The sequence below is a fragment of the Sceloporus occidentalis genome, unplaced genomic scaffold, assembly GCF_023333645.1.
Source record: "Sceloporus occidentalis isolate IW3139 unplaced genomic scaffold, rSceOcc1.0.p SCAF_4, whole genome shotgun sequence".
NCBI lineage: Eukaryota > Metazoa > Chordata > Lepidosauria > Squamata > Phrynosomatidae > Sceloporus > Sceloporus occidentalis.
Window position 1 is genome coordinate 85,507,228 of NW_028316984.1, and position 26,406 is coordinate 85,533,633.

The 26,406-nt window shown below is 41.5% G+C and overlaps 1 protein-coding gene across 2 annotated transcripts; it reads left to right on the forward strand.

Annotated features, from left to right (window-relative positions):
• Positions 1-10,088: 10,088 nt before the first annotated feature.
• On the forward strand, positions 10,089-25,957 carry LOC149314233 (membrane-spanning 4-domains subfamily A member 4A-like). Of its 2 annotated transcripts, XM_089520698.1 has the most exons (6): positions 10,089-10,123; positions 11,866-12,077; positions 18,247-18,303; positions 19,503-19,628; positions 22,122-22,238; positions 25,241-25,957. In XM_089520698.1, the coding sequence occupies exons 1-6, from the start codon at positions 10,105-10,107 to the stop codon at positions 25,319-25,321; spliced, it is 612 nt and encodes a 203-aa protein (XP_089376824.1). In that variant the 5' UTR covers positions 10,089-10,104; the 3' UTR covers positions 25,322-25,957. The 2 variants fall into 2 exon arrangements, 1 of the variants encoding a protein (XP_089376824.1); XR_016280905.1 differs by lacking the exons at positions 10,089-10,123; positions 11,866-12,077 and adding an exon at positions 15,206-15,277.
• Positions 25,958-26,406: the final 449 nt, after the last annotated feature.

Genomic DNA, 26,406 nt, shown 5'->3' on the forward strand with positions numbered 1-26,406 from the left:
TCTAAGCAAGAAAAATGAAATGCACAAATATAAGATAGGGGACACCTGGCTTGAAAGCAATACATGCGAAAAGGATCTAGTAGACCACAAGCTAAACACGAATCAACAGTGGGGTGAAGCAGCCCAAAAAAGCCAGTGCAATTTTGCATTGTATCAAGAGGAATATAGTGTCCCAGTTGAGGGAAGTATTAGAGCCATTCTATTCTGCTTTGGTTAGGCTTAAACATGGATCCTGTGTCCATTCCTGGGCACCAGTTCAAGAAGGATATCAATAAGCTGGAATGTGTCCAGAGAAGGGAAATCAAGATGAGATCAAGCCCTATGAGGAATGACTTAGCAGCTGGATATGTTTGTTTAGAGAAGAGAAGACTGAGAGGTGACATGATAGCTATCTTTAAATATCTGAAGGGATGCCACATAGAAAATGGAGCAAGATTGTTTTCTGCTGCTGTAGAGACTAGAATATAAAGCAATGAATTAAAATTACAACAAAAGATATTCTACCTAAACATTAAGATGAACTTTTGTTACTTTGAGAGCAGTGTGCCAGTGGAACAGAATGCCTCAAAGAGTAGTAGACTCTCCCATCTTTGAAGTTCTTTTAAAAGATGGGCATCTTCTAGGAATGCTATAGCTGTGCATTACTACACTATTTTCATCTGACAGCAGATTTCTAATATCTGGGTCAACAAAAATACCTTCATTTAATTTTGCTTCTGATATATTAGGGGCAGTCTTGCAGGGGTACTTAAAGCATTCTCCACTTTTTTAGGTATTGTCTTAACAAAATGTTTCATTAACTGTTTATTTACTTCAAGTACTCAAAGCACAACAAGAGTCTCATATTTATCCTGCAAAGGGTTTCCTGTTGAAATTGTCCAGGTGTTTGTGGATTTCAATGGCTTCCCTGTGCATCCTGACATGGTAGTGGTTGGCATGGTCCAGAATTTCAGTGTTTTCAAAAAATATTTTATGCCCAGGATGGTTGTGGCATGTTCTGCTACTGCTGATTTTTCTGGCTGGCCCAGTCTGCAGTGTCTCTTGTGGTCCTTGATTCTTGTTTGCACCCTGCATTTGGTGGTCCCTATGTAGACTTGTCTGCAACTGCATGGTATGCAGTAAACTCCTGCAGCTGTGAGAGGGTCTCTCTGGTCCTTGGCTGAGCCGAAGCATTTGCTGGATTTTCTTCGTCGGTTTGTAAACCATTTGCAGGTTATGCTTCCTCACCACTTTGCCTATTCTGTCTGTGACTCCTTTGATGTATGGTAAAAATATCTTCCCTTTGAAGACAAGCAGCCACCCAAACTTTTGACTTAAAGGGTTTTTTAAATAATGCCTTTCCAGACAAAAGCCTCATCAAGCTTCTCCAAGTGAAAAAGCTAAAGCCAAAAAGGAAAAGAACTTTAAAATAAAATAATAATAAAAGTAAGGCAATGTCCCATCCCCAAAAATTAGGCTTTAATTTGTAAAAGCTGACCTCAAAATGACCACAACTCCAACTGCCAAGGTTGAAACCAGAGACAGCTCCTGTACCTGTAATGATTGGGCAGAAGATGGCTATTCAACAGGTTGCTTGTTACCTGGTGGTGCGGCAAACAAAACCTGCTGAAATCCCCTCCTCTGCACGACTCTTAGAGGGAAAAGAGCCCTCTTGGGTTTTCAGTCTGGCAAGCCTAACCAATATATAGGAGAACACTTTCAATAGCTTCTCTTTTAAAATGGACATTCTGAGAAAGCTCACCCTTCATCAATTCTATGATAAAACACCTTCAAAAACACAAACAGTCAATGCAGCCAGATCCGCTAAACTTGGAAGACATCTGAGTCATGCATGTACCAATAGATAACAAAACATCATAAATGGGTCAAGTGCATAGATCACAACTGCCTTGAAGAACAACTACCTGTCATTTGCCTCCCACTGTGCTGTGGGGTTTCTTTGCTTCCAAGAAGGAAATTTCAATTAGAAAAACCAGTATCTAAATATCCACTCCACATTCTCAGCCATGCAACAAGGCAGCCAGGTGTGATGAAGAAATTGGACCAGACAGTTGAAAGACCATACTCTTGGCACAAATACAATTGCAAAAGGATGATAGGTCTTTCCCTCAAAAGTCCCCAAAAGTGGCCTTTAGTGCTATAAACTTCCTAACTACTCAGGACATTTCCTTCACAGGTTCTGAGCTTCCAAAGCTCAGAGGTCACCCCTGTTTGAAACAGTTGGTCACATACCAAAAGTTTAATACAAACTACAAGACACCAGTAAGCTACCTCCTAGCCCTACAAGCCAGCAACAAAGCCTATGGTGGACACACTCCCTTTCAGTTGCATGCTGACCAAAAGAACCAAAACAACCTTGGTGCAAACAGCAGAGACACCAGGGCATGGACCCACATGGTACAGTTCTCCCCATCTCACTCCCACAGTAACTTTTCCAAACCCAGGCACAGTCTAGTTTCAGTAGGGCTCGCAGAAGGCTTCGCGGCCCCTCATATAAGGTGTATGGTCCCTCATGGAGAAGGACCACTGTCACATGACAAGACGATGGTGGTGGTCAACAGCACTGTGTGCTCTTCCCTGTTGGTGGCTGGGCCCAGGAGGGATGTTTTCTTCATCGTAGGAGTGGTAAGCTGAGAAGACGCTGGGATCAACCCTTTGAAGATAGCAGAAGAGGTCCAGTGCCATAGCGTCCAGGTAGAATGGTGGAAGGTGGGAGTCCTCAAAGCTGGTGAATCCAGAGAAAGGTGTGGGTAATCCCCTGTCAGCAGGGATGAAAAGGGAGTCTTCATGGAATATGGAAGGAGGATTAGGCCTGTGGATGTTGTGCAGTTGTGTAATCCTCTTGTGCAGACCCTCACACCCTGAGGTCTGCCATTAGCAACAAACAATACACATGCAAATCACTCCTGCCTTTCCAGGTCACACAATATATATAGCCAAATCCTTTCCAGGCAAACATTCTCTGAAGATGCCAGCCACAGATGCTGGCAAAACGTCAGGAAGAAACTCTGCTAGAACATGGCCACATAGCCTGAAAAACCCACAAAAAACGATTAAATACTTGTTTTATTAAAATATTTTATAATATCCATAGGGTACAACAATACAGCACAACATACAAAACAGTCATTTAGCAAATATACCAACTTAGTTATATACAAACAAAAATTTACAGCCTAATTCCACTGTGAATATTCTTCATCTATAAACATTGGACTGAAATACAGCACTTTGTCTCCTGTGTACTTGCTGTTACATTCCAGCCTAATAACACAGTCATCTCTACTATCCAAGCCAGGCTAATAAACACAATAACTCAAGTCATGTGAACAACCTTCCATAACATTTCACATCTTGCAGCTTTAACAAATATTTCAGTTAATAAACATACAATTCCCCCCCTCAAAATACAAACTTTTTCTCAAAGTAACCAACGTAGGCTCGGTACAGACAGGCAGGAAGGGGCAGGGTGGCAAGACACCACCCCTTTCTGCCCTGGATTGGTGCCATGACAAACTCACACCATGGCACTGATCAGGCCTCAGCAGAGCACAAAAAGGATGCTGGGCAGCTTGATCACACCCCTTTGGCACAGTCCCATTTGGGTCTGTGCTAAAGGGACATCATTAATATGTGCGCCGCCTGAATAGGTGCATGCAAATATGGCACCTGGGCAGCACGGGGAGGAGTATGAGCATGGGGACGTTCAGCCCTCACCCCTACCACAGACTGGTGCTTTTTTCGTCCAACTGTATCAGGCCTTACTATTCTTCCCAGTGATCTGTGCTGATACTTTTCATTTCACCCTCTGTTACAGCTACTTTCAGTAACAACAAAGGATGACTGCTTTTTATGCACTCCCACTCTTGACAAACATGGAGAGATTTTTTTTTTGTCAGTACTTGATGGAGAACAGCTGTGTTGCATTAGTTCAACTCCTTCTTGTAAACTCAAAACAGAGATGTCAGTTCAAAGGAAGTTCAATATCCTCCATTAACTTCTGCGTTAGGAGCGCTGAAGCCAAGTATCCAGAAAATCTCTCTTTTCAGGACAGATTTAAGCCCCCTTTCTTTCACACTTCACAGTTATAGCACTTTGATTCCACTTGAACTCACATGTCAGTATCTAATGGTATCCTGATTTTTGTATTTCAACGATTATCCCTCCATAAACAGCAAATGTCAGGATTTACAGAACTTTTTTTTAAAAAAACTGTGTGTGGGTGTATGCCTTCAGAGCCAGTGTGGTGTAGTAGTTTTAGCACGGGACTACAACTCTGGAGACCAGGGTTTGTACTGCACACAGTCATGGAAACCCACTTCACCATAATGTAATAAGAAATGAAACTTATTATCTGGTGAAGGTTCAAAGGACATTGTGCTGTGTTCAGCTATTCAGGATGTGGTCTGTTCAGGCAATTCAATAGACTGTTTGCAACCTTTCACTTAGGCAGACTATTTGCAAGTTTCCATTAAGTGCATTTGTTAAAGATTATGCTTGGACTTCTTTTTAAAATTGAGTTTGATCTAATATTACTCATGAAGCCTCTTCCAAAAATGGTTGCTAGATTATCTTTCCACTGCAAAGAGCAGTAATCTTCTCATTTAAAAACCTATGATGGAGAGTCAACCAGGCTGAAGAAACCCCGCGTTCTGAATCGAATCCAAGGAGTGGCGTTCCTATTAGGATCCGATTTAAACCTAGAACGGTTCTAGAGCAACCCGCAATCGTCTCCACTACAAATCGAATTGTAGAGCGGAATAAAATTTTGATTCGAGTTTTCCTCATTTAATGCGTGTTAAAAAAACACTAGGGTCTGACCTACGTTTTTCCATTGATTCGATTTAGGAACCGGAGCATTTAAATAGGAACGACAGCCTTTGAAATTGCGTTAGATGAATGGGAGGAGCGGAGTGCGATGGGGCTGTCCTTGGGGGAGTTGCCCTTTCTGTCCCCATCCGTCTGGCTGTCGCCATTTTTGCTTCCCTCACCCCTTTGTCCGCTGTGGTCTTTCAATAAGAGATAAGGATTATTTTTATTTTTTATTTTAATGGTTTACAGGCGCTTAATCTCTTCAGCGCTTTAAGCGCCTGAAGTCCCGGCTGCTCAAGCGCCTGCATCTGCCAAAGGAGTACAAGGCTTCCCCCGGTGGATTGCAACCTCCCCTCTGTGTGGGGAGAGCCCATTTCTAATGGAGGAGAGGCAGGAAGGGAAGGCTCCTCTCAAAGAGGCATTCCCTGCCCGCTTGGGCACTGATCTCGCCCAGGCAGGGAAGGGAAGGCTCCTCGCGAGGAGGCATCTGATCTCGCCCAGGCATGGAAGGGAAGCCTCCTCCCTTCTCCTCCAACCCTGGAAAGAGAATCTTTGGGAAGAGTGCTCCCTCCCTGCTTTTCCAGCAGCCTCCTTCATTGATCTCTGTGCTCTCTGAAGGGATTCTCCCTGGCTGTCTTGGGAGACAGGATGCTGCCCTCCAAAACCTATCCCATAGTTCCTCTGGAAAGAGCTTCGCTTTTTGCCAGAAGCCTCCTTCATTGATCTCTGTGCTCTCTGAAGGGATTCTCCCTGGCTGTCTTGGGAGACAGGATGCTGCCCTCCAAAACCTATCCCATAGTTCCTCTGGAAAGAGCTTCGCTTTTTGCCAGAAGCCTCCTTCATTGATCTCTGTGCTCTCTGAAGGGATTCTCCCTGGCTGTCAATGAAATGGAAACGATGCCAAAAGATAAATCGCTTCCAAATATTCCGGATTAACGTTACGTCATTCTGACGTACTATTGATTGACAGCTCCAAATAAGGTATGGAGGAGAAGAATCGCTTTATTTAAACACCGATTTCATGCCAAGTAGGAACGCTTGCAGGTAAAAACTTTGATTTAAATAACCAGATGGGAACGATGAACAAAGCGATTCGGATAGCGGGATAAGAACAGTGTTATTTTGAATCGATTTTATTAAAAACGTTGTATCTTAAATCGTTTCAAATCTTAAGTGGGAACAACCCCAAAGAAACAGAAACAGTCACAGCGTCCACATTTTACCATTGATATGGTCAGCGTATTAACAGCTGATTACAGCTGTGGATGTTAACAGCTGTGGATGTTTCTTTGGCTAATTGTCATAGCCAGTACTCCACACATATTCCCAAAAGCCCTTTAGTGATGTATCCGGACACTAATAGGCAATGTTTAACCATCCCACATATGTCTTTGTCTCCACCTTTTGTAGGCAGATTTCATGCAAAAAACAAAAACAAACAAACTTTCAAATGTCACTTTTTGAATGACAGCTCCCAAAAGCCAGGCTTCTGAGAGTTGTTATCCAGAAAAGTAATTTCCCCAAGCTCTCTCTGTTGTTTTTTCTCTCTCTGAGTAAAAGCTTCCTGTTTGTAATTTTCTGTTCAAACTGCACCTTGTGCCCCCCTCCATTTAAACCTCTTTGTTTCTCTTATGCCTCTTTATTGAGAAATATGGGCTAACCTTGTCCTTAATATAGTAATGAGTGCTGTAGTAAAATGGTCCCCCTCACGTCCCACTACCACTCAAGAGAGCTTTATCAAGCTCATCAGCTTGGTTGGTTCGCAATTAAAAAATTTTTAAAGTAAGAAGATCATTGTCAAGCATACTTACTGCTCTGCCTCTGACTTGAAGGAGTGCATGAAACTTAGGCCCGTTACAGACGGGCAAAAAGTACGTGCTCGGCACGTACTAGGGTTAGAAAGGGGCGTCCTTTCTGAACGCCCCTAACCCTAGTATGCACCAAGCGCATACAAAATGGCGGCACCCGTTCTACATGGGTACCGCCATCTTGACATTGCAGACGCCTAGTGTTCGCACATTGCATGGCGGAAATGACGCTGCAAGTGCGCCATTAGCGACTTGCAGTGCCATTTCCACGCCGCAAGAAGAAGCTTCATTTTGCAGCTTCTTTTTTGTTGCATCCGGGAATCGCGCGGTTTGTCCGCTGCGGTTCCCGGATGCAGCAACCAGCGGCGCCAGCAGAGCGCCCTTTTTGGGCGCTCTGTAAAGCACCTTAAAATCTCAGAGGAAGGCAATATCCCCTCTAAACAAATCTTGCCAAGAAAATTATGTGATAGGTTCACCTTAGGGCCACCATAATTTGGAAACAACTTGAAGGCACACAGTAACAACAACAATAACAACAATAACATCCTGGCACACTGCAGACATTTCAACAATATCTGACCCCATCCTCATGGGGGTGTCCTACACTCATTTATTCTCTTCACCTACAGGCTAGTTTCCCATACCAAAAAGTGGTCTTGCCATTTCATTTCCATGCACAAAGGATAGTTCCCAATGCCTTTGTTCACAAATGACCATCATTAAAACTGGGCTTGCTACTTCATTCCCATGCACAAAGGATTTTGAATTTGAATTTACATTCTCATATACCAATGGCATATGTATGTCTATCCCTAGCTTCCACTCCACCAAATGCATCTGATGAATTAGACTTTAGTCTACAAAAGCTTCTTTCTTTCAGTTAGTCTCAAAGGTGCTACAAGATATCTCCACATACTGATTCTACAGATTAACATGGTTATATCTTTTAATTCTAATAATAACATTTGTATCTGAAATTTTGAGAAGCCATTAAACAAAGAGACAGTGGCAGGAATGTTTTCCTACTTGGATCTAATACACAATTGGATTGCTGTTAATAAAACATTTCTAGGGTTGCTGCCACACTGCAGAATTAATGATGTTTGACAACGCTTTAACTGCCATGGCCCCATCCTATGTAATCTTGGGATTTGCAGTTTGTTGTGGCACCAGAGCTCTCTGACAGAAAAGGCTAAATATCTCACAAAGCTGCAAAACCCAGAATTCCGTAGCATGAAGCCATGGCAGTTAAAGGGGTGTCAAACTGCATTATTTCTACAGTGTAGATGCACCCCATGTCTTCTGTTGAAATGACATGTTTAACACTAATTGACCTTGCCCTCAAAAGTTTTTTTTTTAAAAAAATAGCTGAACTACTGCAAAAAATGTGACGGCTTGATGTCTTTGCCCCCACCTCACCCCCCGCTACTAATAAATCCACAAAACTGTAGGTGTCAGCCATATTTTGGGCAATTCCTGAAACTGAAAGTTGATGTCATGTCAGTTTCAGTCATTCAGGGGCTAGCCATGCAGGAGCCTCGAAAGAAATTGCTTGGTAGACCAAGCAAAAAGGATCTGTGAACCCCACTTCCTGGAATATGAATTGAAGCACCTAGACTGGGATCCACAGGCTAATGGGTACTTCAGTTCAGACATCAGAAGGGCTATCATATCCAGAAAAACCCATAGACAAACAACTGCCCAAAGGGAAGGTATTTCTACCATACATCAAAGGAGTCACAGACAGAATAGGGAAACTGGTGAGGAAACACAACCTCCAAATGGTCTACAAACTGACCCTGACTATCCTTCCTGTAGTATGCTTATTTTAAGTTCTGTTTTTGGACATGTTCCTTGAATGTGAACTTGAATGATTGTGGCTCCGACCTTCATCATTTAACCCTTATTTATTATACCTTACTGAAAATATATAAAAATGAAACAAAATGCTACACATTTTTTTCTGAAATGGGGGAGATAGAAAAGGGGAAGAGGCAGCAGCACACATCCTCTTTCCCCAGACGGTATGACATGTCATGCCACTCCATCAGAAATGGGAAATAAAATTGATTTTGTAGTTGTTCATTCACTAGTATACTGTGATTGTTTTCCAGCAGAAGCCTCCAAGTTCATTGCTTATCCATGGTAACCTTCATGTGGAATTGCAAACGACTGTTTAGACTATTAGGGAAATGGTCCTTCAGTGAGCATCTCTGTACACTCCATTTACACTGATAGACATGATTTAGTTGTTTGAATGGAGGTCCAGTTCTCTCACACTACAAATATATAACCATTTTTAAAAAATCAATTAATCAAGTTGTTGCATTGAACTTGATTACTGGAGTAGAATTTTGGAGCCCCAGTGGTCACCTGGCTTGCCAAACCTTCTTGAATCTCACAGTATCCCCCTCCAAGCATATCTGATTGAGAGGGACCCATGGCTGTGAACCTCTAGCTGGTTTAGGAGATGGGCAGTTTCTCAGTGAAAACAGTGATCTCATGAAGCTGCTTACAGCAGCTACAAGATTGGGGAGGGAGTCATGAGATGCAGTTCTTGCTGGGTTGGGGACTCTCATAAGCAACTCATGTATCACAAGAGTACAGAAGAGCCTTAAATAGGCCCATGCCATGTAGTCGACCTCTTTTCTGCCAGACACTGAACACTCGCCCACCCTGTGTGGCATTTTGGGTTTCCACAGGCATTATTTGCTGGTCATCTTACCGGGCCAAGAAGGATTTTTTTTCAGGTCTCAGTGACATGTTTTTCAACTTTCTGGGAGACTCCCCATGGGTTTGGGGGTCACTTTTTCTATATGTTAACCATATATATATATATATATATATATATATATATATATATTCACTTTTCACTAATTTTTTAGCTTACTGTTGCTGATTATTTTTCCCCAACACTGGCAGGTATTAAGGTGAGAGAAAAAACCCTGTACAGTAAATTGGGCTCAATAGAGACATAGTAGGTGAAGAGTTGGCCACAGATGGGCCACCTCTCCCATTGGGGCAGATAAGGGGGCAGGATCCCAGACTAGCCCTCTCTGCATTCCCACAGTCAGGTGAAATTTAGCTTCGGCTCAAGTCTAGGAGCTCAACCTCAGGATATGCAAGGAAAGCTGGACCGATCTTGTGTTTCTGGGTTTCCCTTCTCACCTTTGTTTGGCTGATTTTGTTAAATGTTGTCACTAATAAAGGCTACACAGCAGCACTCCTCTCACAAGACAGTGATTCCCAGCAAGACTGAAGGAAGGAAGGGAAAGAGGCAATCTGGTGATTGAGAACTTTGGAAGCCAAATGAAATCCTTTTCCCCATCTACTCCTCTGGGTACATTCATGCAGTGAACACGAGTGTACCACATCCTAAAACTGCCTAAGCCACCCCACTTCCTGTTCTGCTCTCACTTCAAACTGCTTTCATCTTTAGCACACCCTGGTGAAGTTGCAGGACCACTCTCAGAACAAGGACATCATGGAGTGTAACACAACACGTAAGTACTTTTGAAGTGAGAGTGAATGAATTTGGAAATGCAGCTCAATTTGATCCATGGTTCAGATGTGAAAGGCTTCCTAGTTCCAGTGCTCCTTCTCAGCATAAGCAGAGGCTTCCCCATCTCTGCTACTGAATAACCAGAAGTCAACTAAAGAGTGGGAGGCAATGCACGGGAGACATTTTAAAAGTCATGTACACTGTTTGTTTGTTTTTTGTGGTTGTTTTTCTTTAGTTTTGATTTTGGTCAGTTTAGTTGAGGGACACATTACTGTACACAACAATGGTTGAGAACTAGAAAAGTGTTTAATCAGACAATATGTGTATCCCCACATAATGGAAGACTTATTACCTGAATGTAGTTTTTGTATAGGAACTCAACATGTATTATGGTTACACTCACAACATCTTGAAAAGCATACTCCTTTATGCTCATGAGAAGATGAGTTCAGACACGTTGAAGAAACAGTGAGGAAGAGTTTAAAGAAAGCTGAGTTTTCAAAATAGCCTCAGTAATTAGAGGAAGATCTGGTGATATTCCCTGCAGTCATTTCACTTACACCAGCAAAAATGTCTATCTAGACAGCAAAGTAGATACTGGTTTTATTCAGAATTTGAAAAGCCAGGTTTAAATAGAAAGGTTAATTTGTTTTCTTAATCATTACTGAGGTCAAAATCTAACACATTTATATGTGTAAAATGGAAAGATGCTGTTATTCCAACAACAACAACAAAAACAGATTGGCTGGTGAAAATAATTGAACTTGCTAAAATGGACAAATTGACAATGCTGAATAAGGTGAAATCCTTGAATAATTTTAAGAAAGATTGTGAATTGTTTATTACTTTTCTACTGTTTCATTGGAACCGTACATTGGTTTTAGGTTTTGTAAACTAAACAGTTTGCGTGATATAGAAGCATAAATATATTATCATTTAAAGTAAGTATATTCAACTGTGGAATGCAGTCATCATTTAAGGAGTGAGAAGTCAGTAGTGTTAATATTCTTTCTTTTTGCTGTTTTGTAGCATTTATAGTTTTATTGTATGTATGGTTTAAATATATAGACAACATATGTGTGCGGTTAGTTTTCCATGTCTGAATAATTTTTAAAAATCTGATGTATTTATATTAACATTTTAAAAATTGTTTAACAATGAATCAGAGAATCAGAGTTGGAAGAGACCACAAGGGCCATCCAGTCCAACCCCTTGCCATGCAGGAAGACACAATCAAATACACCCAACAGATGGCCATCAGCCTCTGTTTAAAAACCTCCAAAAAGGAGACTTCATCACTCGCCAAGGCAGGGTATTCCACTATCTTTTCCTGCACATCTTAATTATTATGCCAACTGTTTTCCTCAATTGGAAGTCAATCTACAAACAAGAGTTTCTGTCCCTACAAATCTTTGCCAGTGTGAATAGCAGAGCTCCTCTTTCATGAAAACATAGCCAGTCTGAAAACCAAAGCTCCTGTTGTATGTTGCATAGCAGAGATCATTTCATTGTTATACCTCTCCAGGGCTTGAAACAGAACAATAACAAAATAATAAGTCAAAACTCACTATTCATTAGTTCAAAAATTAGCAAGACTGAGCCTTGCTATGTGAAGATGAGAAGTTGTTTTCCTCCACTATTCAAAAAACCTTGACCATGATTCCTATTTTCTCACTTTTGATTCTATTTTTTGGGATAAGAACAAGCAATGTTTTGTTTTTAGTTTATATGTTTCTTTTACAGACAGCTTAGATACAACAGCACAGCCAATGAAGCTGGCTAACGGAAGAGTGGTCATCATAGATCCAAATGGCAGCGAGCAGATTCCTAGTAATGTAATGCACTATATACAATCTGGAAGCCAACAGTATGGAAGTCCAGGTGGACAACCTCAGCAGAACTCTCTTGTTAGGGCACTGGAGAAGTTAATTAAACTAGAAGCCAAGACTCTGGGGGTAGGTATGTTTGATATTTGTTAAGGGCCAGACCTAACATTATTTAGTAATGATATGCTATTAAACATGTGAAAAACTGCTCTATATCAAAATTTCATAGTGTTACGCAATGAAGGGAGACATCTTTAAACCAGGATGTTCTCCTTTTTCTTTTTTTAACACCTAGGGCAGAGATGGAGAACCTTTTAGGGGCTAAATGCCCAAACTAAAAGGTCTTCCAGAACTGTGTGTTATCCTGTGCCAGGGGCTGGACTCTGGGGGAAGGACTTCCAAGGCAGGACTTCTTTCGCCCACCCTTCCAGGCCTTCAGCTGCCCATCTGGAGACAGCTGAAGGCCCAGGGGGGTGAGCGGGGGGAGGAGAGGATGAGGCATGTGCCTGTTCCTCCTCCTCCCCCGAGTCATCCCCAGCCATTAGCTGCCTCCAGAGAGGCAACTTGAGGCTGAGGAGTGTTGGGAAGGGGAAGAAGAGGTTGCACCTGTTCCTCATCCTCCCCCCGCACCATCCCCTGCCCTCAGCTGCCTCCAGAGAGGCAGCTGAAGGCCTAGGTTGGTCAGAAAGGTGGAGGAACAGGCACATGCCTCTTCCTCATCCTCCCTACCCTCTGCATGCCAGGGGAAATAGCTTCGTGTGTCATGTATGGCACATAGAATCATAAAATAACAGAGTTGGAAGAGACCGCAAGGGCAATCCAGTCCAACCCCCTGCCATGTAGGAAATCCAAATCAAAGCATCCCCAACAGATGGCCATCCAGCCTCTGTTTAAAAACCTCTAAGGAAAGAGACTCGTCTCCACCACACTCCCAGGGAGTGTGTTCCACTATCAAACAGCCCTTACTGTCAGAAAGTTCCTCCTAATGCTGAGGTGGAATCTCTTCTGCTGTAGCTCGCATCCATTGTTCTGGGCCCTAGTCTCTGGAGCAGCAGAAAACAAGCTTGCTCCATCCTCAATATGACATCCCTTCAAATATTTAAACAGGGCTATCATATCACCTCTTAACCTTCTCTTCTCCAGGCTAAATGTCCTCAGCTCCCTAAGTCATTCCTCATAGGACATAGCTTCCAGACCCTTCACCATTTTAGTCGCTCTCCTTTGGACATGCTCCAGTTTTTCCACATCCTTTTTGAATTGTGGTGCCCAGAACTGTACACAGTATTTCAGGTGGGGCCTGACCAGAGCAGAATATAGTGGCACTATTACTTCCCTTGATCTAGACACTATACTTTTATTGATGCAGCCTAAAATTGCATTGGCCTTTTTAGCTGCTGTGTTGCACTGTTGACTCATGTTCAACTTGTGGTCTACTTGGACTCCCAGATCCCTTTCACATGTAGTTTCATTCAGCCAGGTGTCCCTCATCCTATATCTGTGCTTTTCATTTTTCCACCCTAAGTGCAGTACCTTACATTTCTCCGTGTGGAATTCCATTTTGTTAACTTTGGCCCAGCTTTCTAGTCTATTCAGGTCATCTTGAATTTTGATCCTGTCCTCTGGGGTATTAGCTACTCCCCCTAGTTTGGTGTCATCTGCAAATTTGATAAGTATGCCCCCAATTTTGTCCTCCAAGTCATTGATAAAGATGTTGAATAGCACTGGGCCCAGGACAGAGCCCTGTGGGACCCCTCTGGTCACTTCTCTCCAGGATGAAAAGAAGCCATTGTTGAGCACCCTTTAGCTTCAGTCACCATCACGGACCTAGGTTGCATCTATACTGTAGAAATAGTGCAGTTTAACACCACTTTAACTTCTATTGCTCTATCCTACAGAATCCTGGGATCTGCAGTTTTGTGAGGCACCAGCACTCTTTGGCACAGACAGCTTAAGGCCTTGTAAAAACTACAAATTCCAGGATTCCATAAGATGTAGCTACAACACTTAAAGTGGTGTCAAACTGCATCGTTTCTACAGTATAGGTGTACCGAACATCACTCATGATTAAGCTACTCCTACACTAGCTACAGAAAGCTGCAAAAAAAAATACACATAGCTCAAGACCGAGTAATGGTTTGGGACAGGATGGATGTAACTGTAGCTTTGCTGAGAAGTCAGAAACCTCTTTCCACAATTTTCAGACAACTGCTCAGTTTATTCCTCAGTTCAGACATTGTCATGTCCTAATGATAACCTAAGGATAACAATATTGTTGGTCCTTTTCCCAGTAGCCCAGTGAATGTTCCAGCTCCTTCCAGCTCCCTCCTTGAAAAGAACATGCCCACTCCCCTGTCTATTCCCTCTAGCTTTGGTGAGGACAGCAGGAATTATCTTCACTTGCACCAGCACCTTTCCCCCAAAGTCTCCTGATCTGCATTTGGGAAACAACATTTTCTACATCTGTCTCCATGGTACAACAGGCATTTGTTCATTCCCCCACCAGCAAAACTGTCCCCTTATTTTGAAAGTAGCATGAAAAGACTTATGATGCAAGCATAGTGGGATGCTCCTGTCACTATCGCACAATTGCTTGAAGATTATCAAACAATATAATGCGATGTCACCATAATCGCATCATTATCCCATGAATAAAGAGTAATTTTAGCGCCACTTTTCATTCATGAAAAAGTCCTGTGAATGAAAAGTGGCGCTAAAATTATTCTTTATTCGTGGGATAATGACATGATTATGGTGACTCATGATGTCATCTGATAACCTTCAAACAATTGTGCAATAGTCATGAGAGCATCCTGCTGTGCTCCCATCACTTTTCAACGTGTGAAAGAGACCTTAGTATTGTTTCAAGAGGGCTTTGTTTGGGGAAAAGGCCTAAAAGAAGAAGGAACTACAGAGTGATTTTAAACAGTGATTGATAGCAAAGCAGGACTGACAAAAAATATCTTATACACAGCATAAGGACTGAAGAAGTTTGGTGCTAATGTTGCACTTTGGTGTGGGTTAAAGTAGGTTTTTTTCCTCCCTATTTAATCTGTTTCAGGATTAAACCATCTTGAAAATGGCAGCCACATATTCTTGAGGCAAAAACATGTTTCTAGTTTGGTTTTGTATTGAGCAGAGGGAGTGGTGGTCTGAATGCGTGCATGTTCAGGCCTCAGGGACTTGCATCATCTTCTGTGTGCCTTTTCTTTCCACAGGCCTTACAGATCATGATTGGACTGATACACATTGGCCTTGGAATCATCTCAGGAATTATTGGAATTGGTTACTACATTTCTGTTGCATTTTATCCAGTGTACAGTGGACTGGGTGTAAGCCCTGTATTTCTTTTATTGACAGCTGATGTGCTTCAGTGTCTGCTGTTTTAAACTTAAATCTTAGGGGATATCAGGATGTGGAGACCTTCTTGATATTCTTGTACTACAACTTCCATAACAATGCATGTCAGCAAAACTCACTGTGATTCTGGCCCTATACAGACCGGCCTGAAAGCCCAGTCTGGGGGTGGAGTCGGGGTGTCGTGGCCAGATGATGCACACCCTGACTCTGCCCCCACGGTGCCATTATGCTGTGCACCACTACATATGGCATGCGGCATCATGTCGCTCCTCTGGTGCTGCGTCCATATTGTGCAGTGCCGTAGTAGTGCCATATAGCTGTACTGCTGTGATTATAGCACCCTTTTAAGGGCGCAAAAAGGAATCGCTTTCATGGCTCCATTTTGCACCCTCAAAAGGCTGGATCATGGCCGTGGTGTGCAGTTGCCATGGCCCTGATCTGACTAGGAAAGGGGCAGCACCCTGCCGCCCCTTTGGGGAGGTCTGTCAAGCCCCATACTCTCCACTTGTCCCAGTTACATCTTTATCACCTGACTTCTTCAGCTTCTTTTAAAATGTCCCTGTTTTCCTCTTCTCTTCTCACTTTACCACTTTCTCCTCAATTTATTCCAGTTGCTGCAAGCTGAATTCAAAATATAAAAGCAATTTGCACTCAGTTAACTCAGGAGAGAGGAAAGGAAACTGGGCGGGGGGACAACTCTATAGCCTCTTCTAGCATATGTCTTCTTCCTGATTAATACATGTTTCCATCTTGACCGTAACCTGTTTGGCCATAAATGTGAAATGTTTGAGGGTCTACTATGAATTCCTGTGGTCCTGAATTCCCCCTTCAGACTACTGGTGCCTGTGGCTGTATTGTAAGGAGCACAGCCTTCACATAAAAATATATAAAAACTGTATCCATAAACATGTCTTCATTTAGGCAAGCTAATTATCTTATAACCATCTATTAACAAGTTCAGTGTACACAAACTTTGTTTCATGCACAACATTATTTAAAATATTGTATAAAATTACCTTCAGACTGTGTATAATAAGGTGTATATAAAACATAAATGAATTTCATGTTTAGACTTGGATCCTATCTCCAAGGTATCTCACTATGTATAAACAAATATTCCAAAATCCAAAACACTTCTTGGCCCAAGCATTTTAGATAAGGGGCACTCAAAGTGTACTTTAAAGGCTGTTCCCTGGCAATGGAGAAATAATGTTGTTGTTGTTTTTAAATTGATTTTTCTCCCAAACACCAAACATTTCTATCCAAAATAAGACAAGGCTCCAGTCATAAGAACCCAGATAATCCTCTTGAAGTAACCCATGTTTGGTAGACAGCCACAGTGGATGTGATGCAGCTATGCCTTGGCCATGTTTTATCATGCATAAACCTGGCAATGAATCAAGCAGTTGCTTCTGACTTGCCATTCGAGTCATGAGTTGAGGTTTTTTGCCCCTTAAAAAGACCAGTCCCATTTTCCCTAATGGCTGCAATGCCTAAATATCTGTGGCCAAAGCCTCTAAGAGGGAATTTTGTATGGCTCAGAGACCCAAGGAGGGGCCCATGAATTTCTGATGGCCTCCTCCCTCAAAAAAACCCACAACCACACAACCCTCTTCTATTGCATTATTTTACAAATAATAGCAAACACATAGCTCTTCTTTTCTTTTCTTTTCTTTTCTTTTTTCCTTTCTTTTTTGGCTTTTTACAGGGACTAGTCTATTTTTCCTATGAAACAAGTGGATCATTTCACCCTGTGAACCAAGTATTAAATCAAACATTGCCAGAGAAATTGCTTTTGAAAGGGTTGCAGGTAAAAAAAGCCCCCAAAGCCCTCATTTCAATAGCTAATTAGGCTTATTGTCACTTTGTATCAAATTTGTAGTATATTGTTATCTGGTCATTCTGGCGCAAAGGAAAGGCATTTCAAAAGTTTACTAGTGGCCATGTTCACATAGGAGTTTATCAGACAAGGGAAATTGGAAGTATAATCCAATGGCAATCCGAACACAAACATGGGGTTTAATGTTATTGCATGATAGACTACCACACACAATTTCAGGCAATGGGAAGTCAGTCCAAACGCAATCATGGGGTTTCACGTTATTGCGTGAGAGGTGATCACACACAATTTCGGGCAATGGCAAGCTATTTTCGGGCAATAGGAAGTCAGTTTGAATGAAATTCGAATTCACGTAAATTTGCTGAACTAGCGAATTCATGTGAATGGGTTCTGGCCCCACTTTCTTTTCATTTGAAATTAAGAGAAATTCCTCCTGTGTGATAAACTCCATAGCCTGAGATTAGCCATCATGTTCAATTATGCTTTCATAATCACACACCCAAAGCTGTCTGCTTTGTTCATATTTTATGATAAGCATATTTTTTGTACACAGACGGAAAAACTATAACTTTAAAATGTCATGTTATACCATTATCTTTATTGAAAAGACTTAATTGAGGATTTAAGGTCCATAAAGCCTCAATTTTGAAAGGAGACCCGGCCAAGCATCCAAAAGCATTCTGGTACCATCTTGTACAATTTCTCTTGGAGGTCCTGTCTGTGGCTCACAATTAAAATGTAAAATATCAACTTGCCAAATTCACAGATTTTCTTGGCATGTTTCCCTAGATGGGGGGTGCCATTGCCATCCTCTATGCCTGAGAGAATATAATTTGCCCAAAGTTACCCAATGGGATTCTATGACCGAGCGAGGATTCGAACTCTGGTCTCCTGAGCTCTAGTCCAATACTCAAACCACTATATCATGCTGGTTCTTATTACCACCTGAAAAAGAGAAAAGACTGAAGGAAAAGTATGTTATTAACTGATATCACTCCCATAACATGGAGGGAGGCATTTGTGCCTTTTAGTAGTGAGTACTTTTCTTTAGATTTTAAATTCATTACCATCAAATGCATTTATTCCTTTTCTTGTTGACAGTTTATTGCTTCTGGATCTGTGTCCATCTCAGCTCAAAAACATTGGAATACTAGATTGGTAAGATGCAGTTCCTCCTCCTGCCTCCCTCATCCATACTGCAAAGTTTGGAAATATTGCTTTCTTTGTGCTACAATACACATATAATCCCCAGGCTTGCAGCAGAGCAACATTTCCAACATATCTCTCCCTCTCTAATGCTGCAAATCAAACAGAAAATAAATACAAATAACTCTCCCCTTTACTACATACAGTGGGCCCTTGTTATCCACTGGGATTTGGTTCCAGGACCCCCGTGAATAACAAAATCCGTCAATGCTCAAGTCCCATTAAACACAATGGCATAAATCAATGGAAAATCACAGTTTGCTATTTGGAATTTATACTTTTGGGGGGAATGTTTTCAAGCAGTGGATGCTTGAATCTGTGCATAAAAGATCCATGGATAAGGTGGGCTGACTGTATTTAGAGTGATTTATTTCATCAGTTCTATTTAGACATTATTTACTATGTACCAGAGTTATTTGTATTAGTCCAGGGGCATCATTGGGGTGTGTGGACTGTATCAATTCACACCCTAAGTGATACCACTGCTCCCCAAACATCTGCCTTTTGGCAGAAATGAGCTGTGGTGTTCGCTGAAGAGACGGTGTGAGTGGGGCAAGGCTCAATGGGAAGCGAAAGGAGAGGGCCCTGGTGTGTTTTTGGTTTTTTAAAATAGAATTTAAAATGTATATAATTTAAAAAAAATTAAAATCTAAAACATTTAAATTGTTTTTATTCTTTTAAAATTTTCTTTAAAAGCATCACATCTTAGCATATTTTCACTTTAATGGCATGAATGATGTACATGTAAATAGATTTAGGCTGTGTATATGATATTGTAATTTAAAGATATAATTTTAATTTTGCTAGTTGTTTATGTCACAACTATTGTCATTACATTCAGTGGCATAAGGGAATTACGATTTATGAGTGACATTAGTACAAAAAACATTACTGAGGATTCTGCATAGTGTGGTATGGAAGGAAGTCAATGGCGGGGTGACACCATGTGTTACTGCACTGGGTGACACCAACCTTAGTGATGCCACTGATTAGTACTGTTCAGCAGACTCTTTAGCCCTCCTAGAACAAAATGTGTGCAGAGAGACAACCATGTGTTACCATTGTCTACCCTTCCAAACTTGTCCCAGCCTTGGGCACAAGGTTCCCTACTCCTCCTCTTCTTTGTTGACTTTTATCTTTCTCTATTTCAGATGAATACCAGTGTGGGAATGAACATCTTAAGTGCTTTACTGGCATCCAGTGGCATTGTTGCATATATATGTGAATTAGCTATAAATCTAAATATTTCAAAACTATATGGTGTTTCCCCATCATACGTAAGTGAACAAGTTTCATAAAGAATTTTGACTTTATGGACAGGGAGATGGATGGGTGGATGGATGGATTTCAAGAAGTTCTTCCTAATGTTGATGTGGAATCTCTTTTCCTATAGCTTGCATCATTGTTCTGAGTTCTAGTCTCTGGAGCAGCAGAAAACAAGCTTGCTCCATCCTCAATGTGATACCCCTTCAAATATTTAAACAGGACTATCATATCACCCCTTAACCATCTCTTTTCCAGGCTAAACATCCCCAGCTCCCTAAGTCTTTCCTCATAGGGCATGGTTTCTAGACCCTTCACCATTTTGGTGGCCCTCCTCTGGACATGCTCCAATTTGTCAACATCCTTTTTGAATTGTGGTGCCCAGAACTGGACACAGTACTCCAGGTTAGGCCTAGCCAAAGCAGAATAGAGTGGCACTATTACTTCCCTTGATCTAGACACTATACTTCTATTGATGCAGCCTAAAATCACATTGGCCATTTTAGCATTGCGCTGGTGGCTCATGTTCAACTTGTAGTCTACTAGGACTCCTAGATCCTTTTCACATGTAGTCTTGTTAAGCCAGGTGTCCCCCATCCTATATCTATGTGTTTCATTTTTCCACTCTAAGTGCAGTACTTTACATTTCTCCATATTGAATTTCATTTTATTAGCTTTGGCCTAGCTTTCTAATCTATTTAGGTCTTCATGAATTTTGATCCTATCCTCTGGAGTAATAGCTACTTCTCCTAATTTGGTGTTATCTGCAAATTTGATAAGTATGCCTTCTATTCCTTTATTCAAATCATTGATAAAGATGTTGAATAGCACTGGACCCAGGACAGAACCCTGTGGCACTCCACTGGTCACTTATTTCCAGGATGAAGAGGAGCCATTGCTGAGCACCCTTTGGGTTAGGCCAGTCAAACAATTACAAATCCATGTAACAATTGCTTTGTCTAGCAGACTGCAAGGAACATGGTCATTCTCACCTAAGGATCCCACCACTTTGCACCCCATTAACCATGTCATCCTTGTTGGTTAGGATCAGAACCAAAATGGTTCATCCTCTTGTTGCCTCTTCCATCATTTGGATAATGAAATTGTCTTCCAGGCAACTAAGGAATTTGCTAGAGCTTAATGTTTTGGCTGAATTTGATTTCCAACAACTATCAGGATAGTTGAAATCACCCATCATTACTATGGGTGATGAGTGATAAACTCCGTTACATCTCTCCTTTCTGAGTGTGTGGTCCTCTGTTCTAGAAAGGCATCATCCAGTTCCTCAGTCTTACTTGGGGGGTCTGTTGAAGACTCTCACAATAACATCCCTGTTGTTTCCCTAACCTTTAATTTTTATCCAGATGCTCTCCACCTGGCTTATAGGATTTAAGTCCTGGATCTCTTCACAGATGTAGACATCCCTGACATATAATGCTACTTCTCTCCTTTCCTGTTTGGCCTATTTCTCTTTAAAAGGTTACATCTCTTTATTACTACATTCCAATCATGAAACTCATCCCACCAGGTTTCAGTGATGCCTGTTATATCATATTTGCTTTGTTGTGCTAGGAGTTCAAGTTCATCTTGCTTATTTCCCATGCTCTTTGCATTACTGTAGAGACACTGAAGAACATGGATTCTCCCTCCTGTGTAAAGTTTTCTCCCTCCCACTGGGTCCCTGCACTATTTGCCTTGTTCCCTCTATAACCGTTTGATTATTGTCTCCAGTCCTTGATGAACCCTTGCCTTCCAAAGTACTGTCTCTCTTCCCCGCATAACTCAGTTTCATTTGTGGATTTAAACAAGGGTGAACAACTGCATAGATGTCAGGGGCCTACTCCCCTCTGGCCTTCCAGTGCCCCCCCCCAAAAGCCCAAATGCCTCTGTTTTCCTCTGCAGCCCCTCCCAAAATGGTGTCACATCACTTCCTGACACCATTTAGACAGGAGCTGCAGAGGAAAATAGAGGGTTGGGGGGCATTGTAAAGAGTTTTGGGGTGTTTATGGAAGGTGGGGATATTTTCATATGTTTTTACATATCTTGTGGGGGGTGTCTGAAAATAGCATCAATTTTATATATGAGGCCTTGAGGGACTAATGGGGAGTTTCAGGGGCCACAAAAATAGGATCAAGGGAACACATGCAGCCTAGCCATATTATGACCACCCATGATTTTAAATATAATTCCAGATCAAACCATTTAAAATGTAGAGTCCTTACTTTGCTAAATCACAAAGTACAAGTACATTAAGAAGGATTTGTCAGGGTCTGAATCACTGTCCTAGGTTTCGCAGTTTTATATGTTCAGAGAAAAATGTAAATTCTGGGCAGAGCCCTTGACCATAGAATTCAAAAGCATCCAGATCCTTTGTAGTGAACTCCTCACTGATGTTGTTAATAAATTTAAGGCCAAAAAGTAGAGCACTTTTTTATGATCCGGTTTTCCACAATTAAATTAATACACACAGAGATAATAATATATCTTGCATCTGTTTTTCTTCCCAGATGTCAGTAGGTGTTGGCTTCTCTGTGCTATTCCTCCTGTTCAGTTCACTAGAGTTCTGCATCACTGTTATAGTGGCACATTTTGGGTGCCAGAGAAACTGCTGCACAGATGATACAGTAGGTATTGCATATTTGGTTCAGAGTTTAAGCAGATTATGATGAAAAGCCAGAGCAATGGGGAGATGATTCACCTGAAACTACGCATGAAGCATGGGTGGAAAATGACTTCTGTCCTCTTTTGCTTCTGTGTATCTCCAGTCCCTGCAGTAAACTGTGTTAAGGAATGTAATTGCTCACTCATCATATAATTTCACTAGGAAATTTAGCAGCGTTACCTGGGTTGATGTTGACATTTTGGTTATAGTTTAACTGAGTAGTCAAGAGACTACTGAAAAGCACGTCAAAAGCAGAAAACAGGAAGGAGAGAAACTCCATGTACTCTAAGATGGTAAAGTGTTTATTCTTTATAAAATAGCCCAATGCATTTCAGCCTATATGAGAAAAGGCCTCCTTCAGGGGCTTTCAGCAGAAATCACTGGAGTTCTGAACACTTTTCAAAACACAGAACCTTTGAGTATACGTCTCATACAGGCTAAAACACATTGGGCTATTTTATAAAGAATAAAGCATGTGGATCTTGTCTCCTTAATGTTTTCGGCTCTTTATAGTTTAAATGGAACAAGGGGGGCATCTACAACTATAAAAATATGTTTCCATGCAAAAGAACTGGGAATAGCAAAAAGTTAAAATGTGGCAATCCGTCCCAAACTTTCATGAAAATGTATGTGATGTCAAATGAATTGTAAATATCAAGTTTGGTCAACAATGAGTCATAAATGTGCATTCTAGACCCACAAAACTTGATAGGGTTCAATGTCTGTCTTCATTTTGGACCTACTAGATATCACAGTAGGTTTAATGACTCTGTGGTCAAGCGTATGGATTTGTGTAGCATAACAGGCAGACAGATAAAGATTTCTGTTGGGGTCATAAAGTTGTCTGTACTGGGAATGTGGCCAAAATTATTTGTATGCTGATGATGAGAACAAAACACAGGGGAAGCTATGGACAGATTCTCATCACCTTTCTCTAAATGTTTTCCAAATTATTAGTTTATTCTGCAATAAGTATTTATTTGTCTTTTGTCAACTGGATGCAACTATTTTCTCAAAGCTTCTGTTCTGTTACCAGTATGTAGAATATCTCAACTCCCAATCACCTGAAAACTTAATTTTTGTTCCCCTCTCCTCACAAAACATGTCCTGTGCTATTCTGAATTTTACCCCACATGGATATTGTGATTTGATCGGTATTAGTAAAATATCTCCCCTCCCTACCACACCTATCAGATACAGTGGGCCCTTGGTAGCCTCTGGGGTTTGGTTCCAGAATCCCCCATGGATACCAAAATCCATGGATGCTCACATTGCATTAAATAGAATGGCATAGTAAAATGGTGTCCCTTATAAAAAATGGCAAAATCAAGGTTAGTTTTTGGAATTTATATTTTTTGGAATATTTTCAATCTGGATGCTGGAAACTCTGGATAAAAAAATCAGTCGACATGAAGAGCCAACTGTACTGTTAACACACATAGGGCATGATTCTGTACTGCAACTTGTGTAATGGTTCTACAAACATAACTATACTATGTCTCTTCTCCATCCCCAACTCACTGTTTAGCCACTGCAGCGCCCACTCCCCACTGCCATTTAATATAGCATCAGAAAAACATCTAGATTTGTTCCCATAGGCAAGCACAGGTCAATGATATCAGGCAATGAATGGCCATGACAGGGGGCTGAAGTGACTAAACAATGAGTGATAGGGGATTGATTGCCACAGAGGAAGAAAGAAAATACCAACCTCTTAAAAAAAAAACAACCAAAAAGATATATGCTTTTGGACTTATGCTTGCATATATCACTCACAGGATTTGGAAAGTGAATGGGTAGAGGAGAGAGGATGAGAAGCAGGCCTTGCTCTGCTGCATGATGATTGTAATGCCGGAATTGAAGTGCAGAGGCTTTTCACAACAAAATACGTGTGCTATAATAGAGTTTGAGAACTCATTGATGGGTTTTGCAGTGGTGCTAAACAGACTGATCAAAAGGGCCGGCGTTGGGGTGGAGTGGGGGTGTGTGGTGGCTGTATGACACATACCCCAAGTTCACCCCAAGCCACCATTATATCACCCGTCTGACCATACAGCAGGCAGTGTCATAGCACTCCTTTGGCACAGAGTCTAGATCATGCACACCAATAAGAGTGCCAGAAAGTGCCGCTGTGGTGGAAAAGTCGCCCTTTCAAAAGAGTGGCATTTTGACATTTCTTTTGGGGCTGGAAAAACACTGGATTGCCGCGTGTGGTTGCCGCAGCCCCAATCTGGTGAGGAAAGGGGCAGCAGGACGCTGCTCCAAAGGGGCAGTCTGTTCAGCAGGGGCTCGACAGACCTCTCCTTTGGAGCAGCATCCTGCTGCCCCTTTCCTTGCTGGATCAGGGCCGCAGCAACTGCACACCATGGCCCCAATATGGTGCTTAGCCAGTGCTAAAAGGAATGTCAAAATGCCACTCCTTTTAGTGCCAGCAAAAAGGCACCATTGCCATCATGGTGGCAGTTTTTCAGCACTCCTTTGGCGCAGTTTGTCTAGGATCTGCGGTTGGGCACACAACTTGATGCTGGCATTGAGGCGGTTGGCCAGCATGTGTACGCCATGCCCCCACACCACCCCCCTACCAACATGTAACACTGGTCTGTTGAGCCCCTTATTCGTCTGATAGGTACAGAACAAAGATGTCTTTATCCTGTTAAAATTCTGCTTTTTAGCCTCATGTGGTAAAGTCCTAGGTTATGCATTTGTAACTGTGGCTGTGAATTCCAGCTGATATCACCTCCTCCTCCTCCCCCCCGAAAAAAATGTGATTTAAAAAAAAATACAACAATAAAAGGTAAGTTGACTTTATTCCTCACCACTGTGGTAGGAACAGCCCTGCTTCAGAGTCCTTAGAATGATTTCTTTAACGATGACATGAACAGATGGGGTCGCATTGAAGAATATCATCATGATGCTACCATTGAGGATGGCAGAGATGATATAAAAATGTTTGTTCTGTTTCAGGCCATTGTTTATGTGCCTTGCACTGCCACTGGAGAGAATTTAGCTCCCACTGAAGACAATATGGCTTCCCAGACAGTTTAATAAAGAAAATGGAAGAAATTATGGAAGATACCAAGCATGCAGTCTTAGCGCACCCTATTCTGTCCTCTGCTCTATTTTCCTCAGGTTGAGCACCCTTTTCCTTTTGTAAGAACACTGAGGCAAAGAAGGTGTTGAGTAATTCTGCCTTTTCTCTGTTCCCTGTTAGCATTTTGCCATCTTCTGTATGCAGTGACCTTACCATTTCCTTCTTCTTATCTTTGCTGCGGACATATCCAAAAAAGCTCTTTTTGTTGTTCTTAACTTCTCTAGCAAGTCTGAGTTCATTCTGTGCTTTAGCTTTTCTGACTTTACCTCGACACATGCTCGCTATTTGTTTGAATTCCTCTTTGGTGATTTCCCCCTTTTTCCATTTCTTATACATGTTCTGTTTCAAAATTAGCTCAGTTGAAAGTTCCTTAATCATCCATCCTGAATTCTTGAGACATCTGCCATTTTTCTTCCTCATTGGAACTGTTTGAAATTGTGCCTTCAGTATCTCCCTTTTGAGAAACTCCCATCCATCTTGAACCCCCTTCTCTTTTAGTATTCCTGACCATGGGATCACCCCCAGTATTTCTCTAAGTATACTGAAATCAACTCTCCTTGTAGCACTATATGTAATAAAAAATAAATTCAAAGAAGTGAAGTCAATTTTGTAGTTATTTTTCAATAAGCTATACTTTTGCTCTGCTAAACATGATAACTTTATGCCAGAACATAACAGAAGTTACATGTTATATTTATATTTTATATTATAGTATAATACAGTTTATATCTCTAAAGCAGTAAAGTGGCTTTCAATCTGTAAAGAGTGCTAGTATTGCATTTTTTTAGTTTTTTTCTGAAAAGTTACATTATTTCAAAAAAAACAATGAAAGAAAATCCCACTCATTTCAACATTTCTTGCAACTTTACCTCTCTAACAACTCACTAGCAGACAGAATGTTGAAGAAATCAGACTGCAACAACTAGAACTCTTCGTGCTGGTATGGTCAGTAGCCACATTCGCTGGATTCTTTGGGAATTGTGGCATAGAAACTAACGTTTCCAAGCCCTGCAGATAACCCTGGAAACCATAAACTCAC

Coding starts and splice junctions, on each gene's coding strand:
- LOC149314233 (XM_089520698.1), top strand. Junction 12,078..18,246: donor TAGAAGCCAAGACTCTGGGG/GTAGGTATGTTT, acceptor TCTTGTTGACAG/TTTATTGCTTCTGGATCTGT. Junction 22,239..25,240: donor ACTGCTGCACAGATGATACA/GTAGGTATTGCA, acceptor GTTCTGTTTCAG/GCCATTGTTTATGTGCCTTG.